The sequence below is a fragment of the Peromyscus leucopus genome, chromosome 3 (assembly GCF_004664715.2).
Source record: "Peromyscus leucopus breed LL Stock chromosome 3, UCI_PerLeu_2.1, whole genome shotgun sequence".
Taxonomy (NCBI): Eukaryota; Metazoa; Chordata; class Mammalia; order Rodentia; family Cricetidae; genus Peromyscus; species Peromyscus leucopus.
The window spans coordinates 136,694,526-136,703,760 of record NC_051065.1 but is presented as its reverse complement, the minus strand read 5'-3'; the positions used below and the strand labels follow the sequence as shown (position 1 = coordinate 136,703,760).

Genomic DNA, 9,235 nt, shown 5'->3' with positions numbered 1-9,235 from the left:
CCACATTATTAACAGGAAAACAAATCTACAAAGAATGATAGAAACGTACTGTGAAGTACGCCAATGATTGTATTGCAGTTTCCTCTGATTGAGACCTTTCTTTCCAGAATGAGACCCAGGACGTAAACAAGCTCCTCCTGTCTGAGGAAGTGGAGACTCAGACCTAGGAAGGCCAGCCCCAAGACTGTGTGAACAATGGTTGAGCAGGCTCTGACCAGCTGAGAGGAGATTTCCCCCAGCTATTGAGCTGCTGGCAGGCCCTCTGGGGTGGGCATTCAGTGAGGAAACTGCCTTGCAGCTTGCTCTCCTCCTGTAAGCAACCCTTCACCCAGATCCCTCTCTGTGACCCCCATAGAAACTCAATGGTTCACAGCTTTGGTCTGTCATAGGTTCCCTATCTGGGGGTGAGTAGACTTATGCCTACGTGTGTGCTTGTGAGCATGCGTGCATGTGTGCATGTGTGAGTGTGTGTATGTCTGTGTATTTTGTGTCTATCATGGAAAAGTCTCACACAATATCGGTTTATGTAGATGTTTAAAACTGGATTGCATAAACTATTCACTTGTATGATCACGGACAGAGTTCGATCAAACTCTGCCGTTTTGTCCCGTGGTTTCCATTGCTGTCTTTTCATTTTGTTTTTCCTACATGGCCTTGGTACAGAAGTGTTTTTTTTTTTCTTTTTAAATGCATGAGAGATGGGAAACAAATGAGGTGAACTCCAATTTCCATGTGGTTACACCTCCCCTCCACAGTACACACAAGTTTAACATAACCTCTGATTCTCAGTGAGGCCGGCTATGATTGCACTTTCTTAGCCTTTTCCCAGAAGAAACTGAATTCTCGAAGTGAAAGTATCAAACCAGAATTTTATTATATATAAACACATTTCTTAACACTGTTCTTTCGTTTCTTTCCACCTGGGGACAGGAAGGAGCAGCGCAGCCGGACGAGAGGTCATGTAGGAAACAAGCAATGCGTATGTGTCTGTGTACTTCGGTATTGCTACTGCAGGGGGATACAAAACGAGGCTCGGGAGCAGAACGATGGTTTCCTCGTCCCCTCATTTGGCTCCTCGGCGCTGCCTGAAGTAGCGGTTGTAGGCAGCGCTGTAGCCGTAGAGCATGGCATAGCGTTCACACAGCTTGTAGTCATCGCAGGCTTCCCTGTTGATCTCATAGGCAGGCTTGTTGCGTTCCCGGACCCTGGGGAGTGGAGAGGAGAGGCCACGAATGAGGGGCAGGCCGATGACGGTGCAGGGAGAAAAAGGAGAGGTTGGGGGATACTAGTAGAGCCCTTCCCCCGGTACTAAGAGTGCTTGGAGGGCAGGCATGGGGGAGAACAGGTTTCCATTTTGATATTATTTTTGTGAATAAAAATAGAAGTTCTCTTTCTGCCCCCCCCATTCTTCCTCCCCATCTCCATTCTAGCCCCAAAGCAAAATAGTTTTTCAGCGTTCTGTTTTCTCTGCTTGCTTTTCAATTCTTTGAGTTCAAGCCGTAGAAATGGCAATAAACGTCTTCCCTACTCAGTTCAAATCTGTCCTAAGACACTGGAAGAATGGCTACGCCCATCAAGTTGGGGTACACACCTCTCTTGGGCTTTAGCTCGCCATCTCTGCTGAGGGGACATAAAGGTGTTGGCATTTCTCCTGTTGATGAAGGGACCTGAAACAGAAAATACATACATGTACTTTTAGGGAAACAGTTGATGAAAATATTTTGGAAATAATCTGAGGGGCACATACATCTGAAACCTCATTAATCTCCTATATATGTAACTAGAGATAGGCAAAAATATAAAAAGAGTATAAAGTAGACTCTATAGACTGTATGAGCAAAGGAAATGAATAACCAATTTAGTGTCTTGGGGACTTGCCACACAGGCCACACCAAATCTTACCTGTTTTGTCTTTGGGCAATCCTTTGCTACTTTTGGTAATACCCACTCAGGGTGTTTTTTAATGTTTTTCAAGAGGAATTTTCTTACCATTTGACCCTATAAAGTAGATCATAGACCACAAGCACAGGAGCAAGTTAAATACTAATGAAAATGAGGAACAATTAGACTCAAGAGTGAGACCTGGTACAGGGGCCACACTTGTGATCCCAGTGCTTGTGTGATGAGGCAGGAGGATGAGGCGTTTAAGCTTATCCTCAGTTGTGTGCTGAGTTGGGGGCCAGCTGGGCTACCATGGAGTCAAAAACCAAACCCAAACAGAAAAGCAAAACCCTTCAAATTAACCAAGCAAAAATGTGGATACTGTTCTGGCTGTAGCCAGACTTTCCAAGTCTGCATACTCAGGCCCCGAATCTGAAGCTGACGCCTGTGGTCTCCCGGCTGGCTGATCCCGTTCTGTGCCTCCTCAGTTCCCATTACTCCTCATTTTCCATTTGTGTGGCTGATGTGATGTGAACTTAAAATTTCCAAGTGTGCTGGATGCAGTTCAATGTCCCATTGCACGGCTTGAAGTTTCAACGTTGCTCACTCGGACAGTTTTAGTCACTGGGTTTAAAAATTCAGCTCTTCCACCCCTCCCTCCCTTTGCTCTCATAGACCTGACTGGCACTTTAGTTTAAAAAATAAAGTGCTAGTCTTTAATGCAAGCAACTGAAATAAGACAGCCAAGCATTTACTTACTGATTTCATAGGACTCCATGCTTTCGTGAGATTCTGGAATTAGAAGAAAGATTCGTTTTAGGCTTATTTGTCACATGTTGTCATTGTTTAAATGTAGAGGTAGAAGGGGAAGGAAGATTTAAAAAGATGGGAACAGTGCATTTAGCCAGGCGATTGTTAATCGTGAGTTTTTTCTATCCTTGCTTTGGGCGTCTCCATCTTGTGCATCTTTCTGATATATTCAAGGGCCGGTTTGAGAACAGAGTCAAGGAAGTTAAAGGTGGGTATGCAGCAGCCAGGCTTCTCCAGGTAGGGCGCTCCAGGGTGGTTATTGAGCCGCATGACCCAGACAGTTTCTAAGAGGGTTCGGAGCGGCTCTTAAGAATGGGGATTAAATTGGCAGCCTCAGAAACCACTGGCTCCCTCTCACAGCTCAAACCGGGCACAAAGCCAGGGCGGAGAGGACGTCAAAGCGAACGATTCTGCTTTCTAAGTCTCTCTTGAACACAGCGGGCAAAGTGGGAATAGGAGACTGTGTTTGTAAGTGTCTGCCTGCCTGAAAAGTGAGAAAAGGAGGTGAGGAAATCAAAACTGTACACAGGAAGTTTATGAATAATTCAAAAGCTGAGAAGCATAACATTAGAGCTGCTCATACAGTTTAGGTTTATAAACAACTAAATATGATCAACACAATTTAAGCAGAATGATGTAAATAATTAGGCTTCAAATCTGTGAACAAATTCAGATGACTGAACAACATATAGGTAGCAGAAAAAAAAAGTATGCTTTGCAAACAGTTATGAAATTGGTGCTTTCCTAAAATTCAGCTGTAAAGTTTCTTTTAAAAATGAATTCACTGAATAAATGCACTAAGCTCATGGTATTTTCTGTCCCTAAAAGGGCTATCTCTAGCTAGTACTTCCCATGAAAACGTATTCTCTTAAAGTAAACAATTCACCAAATATTCTTAACCCGTCAACGCTCATGTCTGACTAAGCGTCCTTAAAGATAAGACTATAGGGGTTGGGAATTGGCACATTTTTGAAATATCTTTGTCGCCCGGTATGTAGATTCATCCCTGCAAGAACTTGCCTGTTATAGAGCTCACATGCGTTGGGATGTTTAGCATATAAAACAGATGCGATGGAGACAGCGTTCATGGTACTCTGGGTTATAACAGAGAAAGGGGAAAGAAGAAGATGGGGGAGAATGTAGAAGTGAAGGGGAGCCAGAGGCAGGAAAAGAAAACCCCACTGACAGCAGGGAGAGATTCTCACCGTAGCATAGGGCTGCCACAGCCAGTGCAGCCAGAATGGCCAGAGGAAGCAGGCTCTTCATGGTGTCTCGGGTGTCCCGTGAGTCTGCCTCTGTGTCTGGTGCAGCAGCAGAGGGAGAGGCTCCTACATGCTGCTGGAAAGGCTGAGCTGTTTTTATAGGAACTTGAGCAGCCGAAGGGGGAGGAACCAGCAGCAAGGGGCTGGGAAAGGTGGGATGGCTTGGCACTAAACTTGCCTTGGGACTTCTCCCAAGGACTCATTCCTTCCAGATAGTATCTACACAGCGTGGGCAGTTTCCCCTCACTCCTGGTCCTGGCTGTGTGTGTGTGAGCAGGATGCTGTCCTGGTGCAGAAGTTGTGGCCACCCTATGTTTTCGAGCCAGACCCGGGCACATGTCCATGGAGAGGGCAGTTACCACAAACACTGATCTACTTGCTGGCCCTGACCGCTGGCCACTGGGGCTTGATCAGCAGACAGAGATGCAGTGTTCTCTTTGCTACCCAGCTGGATGAAGGAGAGGTCCGGGGGGAGAAAGGTTCCCACTCTCTATGCTGTGAGAGCTTAGACATCCTGGTGATAGGCACTTTATGGAGTTTTTCCAGGCTTTCAGTGGGGTAAAGATGCGGGTACCCCAGTTTTGTTCATTAGCTACAAAGTAACGCAATTGTTTAATTTTGTGATGTTAGACTAGTCTTATGCCCTAATGCTTTCTCAGATGAATGCTACTGGTTAAGCAAGTGTGTCAGGGATGAAGATACTCACTGCTCTTGTTCTCACAGCACTGCCTTGCTGCTGAGCCAATGTGATAGGATTTTCATGGGCAGGATAAGGTACATGATACTGTGCTTAGGTGCTGTGTGCTAGCTACAGACCAGCACAGCATCTCTTAGGAGTCAGAAATAGCTCTGGGCTATGTGCTCTACCCTTGACTGTAATGTACCTTCCCATGCAGGTTTTCACGTCTGTATTTCACTGTACCATAAGGTCTGGGGGCTGTTGCTTATCTAACAGGAGAATTTCAATATGGTGCCTCTGGCTATCTGAAGGATCCCTTTCTCTCCCTCAGGAAACTTTTCTACCCCATGGTGTCTTGTCTGCTTAGAATTCCATGAGTCTTCTTTGTGGTCTCAGAAGCACACTCCAGAAGATCTGAGGCCTCTCAGGACCTTGAGCTTGGCATGAAACAGCAGGGAGACAGGGCTGTGGCCTGCTGGACTTTCTGTCTTACCGGGACACTACTGTCCCTCCACCCTGGGAAAGGCCGCTACAGATGCTGCAGGATTCCGTTAGACAACCTGTAAGATCCGTGAGCCCAAGAACCAATAAACCTCTGCCTTCCCCTTTAGTTAAAAAAGGAAGTGTTTATGGGCAGAGGTAGACGAGCAGTTCAGGGGCCTGCTGCTCTTGCAGTGGGCTGGGGTTCATTTCCCAGCACCCACATTGGGTGCCTCATGACTGCCTGTAACGACAGATCCAAGGACTCTGATGCCCTCTTCTGGTTTCTTTGGGGACCTACACACATGTGCATGTACACACACACACACACACACACACACACACACACACACACATCTTTATAGTCTTAAAACATATGTTTTTTTGTTTGTTTTTGTTTTGCTTTTGTATCTATCTATCTATCTATCTATCTATCTATCTATCTATCATCTATCTATCTATAATCTATTTATTTGAGACAGGGTCTCACTATGTAGCTCTATCTGTCTTGAAATTCACAATGTACACCAGACTGGCCTTGAATTCATAGAGATCCACCTGCCAAAGCCAAGTTCTGGGCTTCGTGTGTGTGTGTGTGTGTGTGTGTGTGTGTGTGTGTGTGTGTGTGTGTGTGTGTGCATGTCTCGTGTATCTGTGAAGGTCAGAGGGAAGCTTTAGCAGCTGGTTCTCACCTTTCACCTTGTTTGAAGTGGGGAATCTAGCGAGCTCTCTGGTGATTCGATCTTCCTCTTCCATACTCCCACAGGAGTGTTGGGATTGCAGATGCCGGTGGGTTCTGGGGATTGAACTCATGTTGTCAGGTTGTGTGGCTAGCACCTTTCCCCACTGAGCTACCTCTCTGGTCCCATATTGGGCCCCTTAAAACAATGGAGTCGTGAATGCCCCTGCTGTCACTTCTGCATAATGATCAGATCAAGGCAATTGGTGAAGTTCTGGCTCCGCGCACTCAGCTCCACGGCCCTTCCTCTGTCCAGATGGCAGCGGTGCTCTCCCGGCCCTCTCACGTTCCCGGAAACCAACACACCCTTTCCAACCTAGCTTTTCAACGTTTATTACAAGTGTTTTAGGGCTGCTGCCACTAGATCCCTCAGGCTCGCCAGCTTCTCTTCTCACAATCTGGGATTTTGCAAGGTCAGTAACTTTTCTTTTTTCTTCTCATTGTTCATCTATTTCTGAGTTTCCAATGCTAAACACTACTTACAAGCCACTCATAAAAGCCATTAATGTTTTCAAATTCAGACTCTGCATTTCCTGCTCTAGTATCATTCATTCCCTGTCCAAATCTAATTTTGTAGACATCAACTCTAATCATGTGATCTTCCCGTTCGTTCCTTTGAGGTGCTGGAACTCTATTGTCGGGCTGGCCTTATGCTCGCTAGGCAGGGCAAGTCCTCTGCCATTGAGCTGTATCATCCATATATGTATATACACCATATATATATGTATAGTGTGTGTGTGTGTGTGTGTGTGTGTGTGTGTGTGTGTGTCTTTGGAGTTTATGGTGAGTTTAAGATAGTTCGAGTTATAGAGATGAAAACCCCTAAGATACTCTTGGAATGTGAGATATGCTAAAAATAGACACAAGGAAGACAAAGAAGCTACTTTGGTTATTGATAGGATTGTTTGAGACGATAAATTATCACTTGAGAATCACTGGAGTTATTGGAAGTTTCATCATTAATTTTGGCTGACAGTACGCATTTTCCTAACAGCTAACTTGTAAATTCTGAGTCATCTGAAGTTCCAACTTAGGTTTGTATGTAAATGATTATGGCAGACATCCAGAGAGCCATTTCTCCTTCACCAAAGAGAAGTGCTGCTTCGTAGAAAGAATGCTACAACACTCTCAGGAGTGTCTGCAAAAGTGTAAGGCAGCCACACAAGGGCTAGTTTTCTTAGTTTACAGAATCTTCTTCAGCAAGGCTGGCAGGGTGGTAACCAGGCAGCAGAGGTCACAGAAGAATACAAGATCTCCAAACCTCACTCTCAGGAGGAAGACAAAACATTATGGTTTAGCCAAACATCTTTTGCCCATGCATCCATCCATGCATCCATCCATGCATCCATGCATCCATCCATGCATCCATCTATGCATCCATGCATCCATCCATGCATCCATCCATCCATCCATTCATTCATCCATCCATCCATCCATCCATCCATCCATCCATCCATCCATCCATCCATCTACACCCACCTACCACCCATCCAATGTATTGAGTACTTTTCAATGTATAATTCTAGGATGGAAATACAGGGAAGGGGAAAAATACTACCATGCTTCCTATCCTTATGTATTCAGGAGCTTTCAGAGTACAGATTTAGTGTGTCCTTTTATTTAAAGCCTCGTTTGCAGCCGGATGGCCTCAGAGAAGAACATGTGACCAGCATGGCTTGTCGAGGGCTAACCTTTTCTATGGCACCCAGGTGCATCTCTGTATCCAGAGCAGCAAGATCAGGGAGAAAAAGGAAGAAAGTTGCCAGCAACTACTGTGGGGAAATGCTTTCCAGAAAAGCATATTGGCAGGTATTGGCAAAGAGTTATCCCATCTTTAGTATTTATGAAGCTATAATAATGACACAGGAATTACAGTTATATTTTCTGTACCAACCCTGAACCTGCTCTTCTTGCCTATCCATTTCTAAAAAGTCTTTTTTTTCCAGATGGCTAAGCATTTTGTATCTGAGAAGTTTTCCTGGTCCAAGCAAAATAAAATTAAAGAAATAATCTTGCTGTCCCATGAGATTCAACTTTATTTGCAGAATATTGGTTTTATGAGTACATTTTTTTTTTGTGGCAGAACAAAACTATTATTCTTTCCAGTAAAGGAAAAAGCAACTGGGAAGAGAGCAAGTGGGAGCCCTGAAGATGAAAACAGAAGCCACTCTTGGGGATGTTAGAAGACAATGAACTGAGAAACAGAAAGGAGCCCAACATTATGGACTCTTAAATCTATTATTTTAATGTAGTGGTTCTCAACCTTCCTAATGCTGAGACACTTTAATATAGCTCCTCATGTTGTGGTGAACCCCAACCATAAAATTATTTTCATTGCTACTTTATAATTTTAATTTTGCTGTTATGAATCATAATGTAAACATCTGTGTTTTCCGGTGGTTTTAGATGACCTCCTTCAAAGGGTCATTAGACCCCCAAAGGGGTCATGACCCCCAGGTTGAGAACTTCTGTTTTAACAGCCATTTCTTGAATGGATTCTATGTCCTGACTTCATAATTGACTTGGTTTTCTAGACGTAGAATCATTTACTCCTTTTCTTGATTTGTCTAAGCTGAACTAAGTGAGAAGACACAGCTGTCAGTCTCAGGCAGGGGTGGGTATGTGAGCGGCCACGGGCAGGAGTTTCCAGGGCAATGCTAAAGCAATGGAGCTGCCGTTTGGGACAGCTGTACCTTTTCTTTACCCGACACTCTGTAAACCATGTGCTTCTTTCTTATTGAAAATCTCATTTTTTAGAAACAGTAGTGCCCTTTCAGGTAGGCTGGGGTTGTAGGAAGGCCTGTGTAAAAGGCTTGGTCCTTAGAGCGGTGTAGCGGGAGATGATGGGACTTTTAGTGGTGGGTGTGGACACTCAGGTCCCTGGGGTGTGGATGCTCAGGTCACCGGGGTGTGGACACTCAGGTCCCTGGGGTGTGGATGCTCAGGTCATTGGGGTGTTGACGCTCAGGTCACCAGGAATGTGGACGCTCAGGTCCCCGGGGATGTGGACGCTCAGGTCCCTGGGGTGTGGATGCTCACTCAGGTTGCTGGGGGTGGGAGGGTGGGGGGTGGGGTGGTGGATGGTGGGTGGGGGGTGGTGGATGGTGGGTGGGGGTGGGGGGATAGGGGGTGGGAGGGGTGGGGGAGTGGGGGGTGTGGATGCTCAGGTCACCGGGGTGTGGACACTCAGGTCCCCGGAGTGTGGATGCTCACTCAGGTTGCCCGGGGGTGGGAGGGTGGGGGGGTGGGGGGTAGGAGGGTGGGGTGTGGTGGGTGGTGGATGGTGGGTGGGAGGTGGGGGGGTGCCTGGCAGGGGCTTGTGAGACTCTGCCCTTTCTTGGTCACTTCTCTGCTCTGTCAGATGAGCTGTTGTGTCCCACCGCA

The 9,235-nt window shown here is 45.9% G+C and overlaps 1 protein-coding gene across 1 annotated transcript; it reads right to left on the bottom strand.

Moving 5' to 3' along the window:
• Positions 1-849: 849 nt before the first annotated feature.
• Positions 850-4,042, bottom strand: LOC114695029 (matrix Gla protein). Its single transcript, XM_028872175.2, has 4 exons — positions 3,897-4,042; positions 2,641-2,673; positions 1,592-1,667; positions 850-1,205 (listed from the first exon to the last, which is right to left on the bottom strand). The coding sequence occupies exons 1-4, from the start codon at positions 3,955-3,957 to the stop codon at positions 1,064-1,066; spliced, it is 312 nt and encodes a 103-aa protein (XP_028728008.1). The 5' UTR covers positions 3,958-4,042; the 3' UTR covers positions 850-1,063.
• Between the last annotated feature and the right edge of the window lie 5,193 nt (positions 4,043-9,235).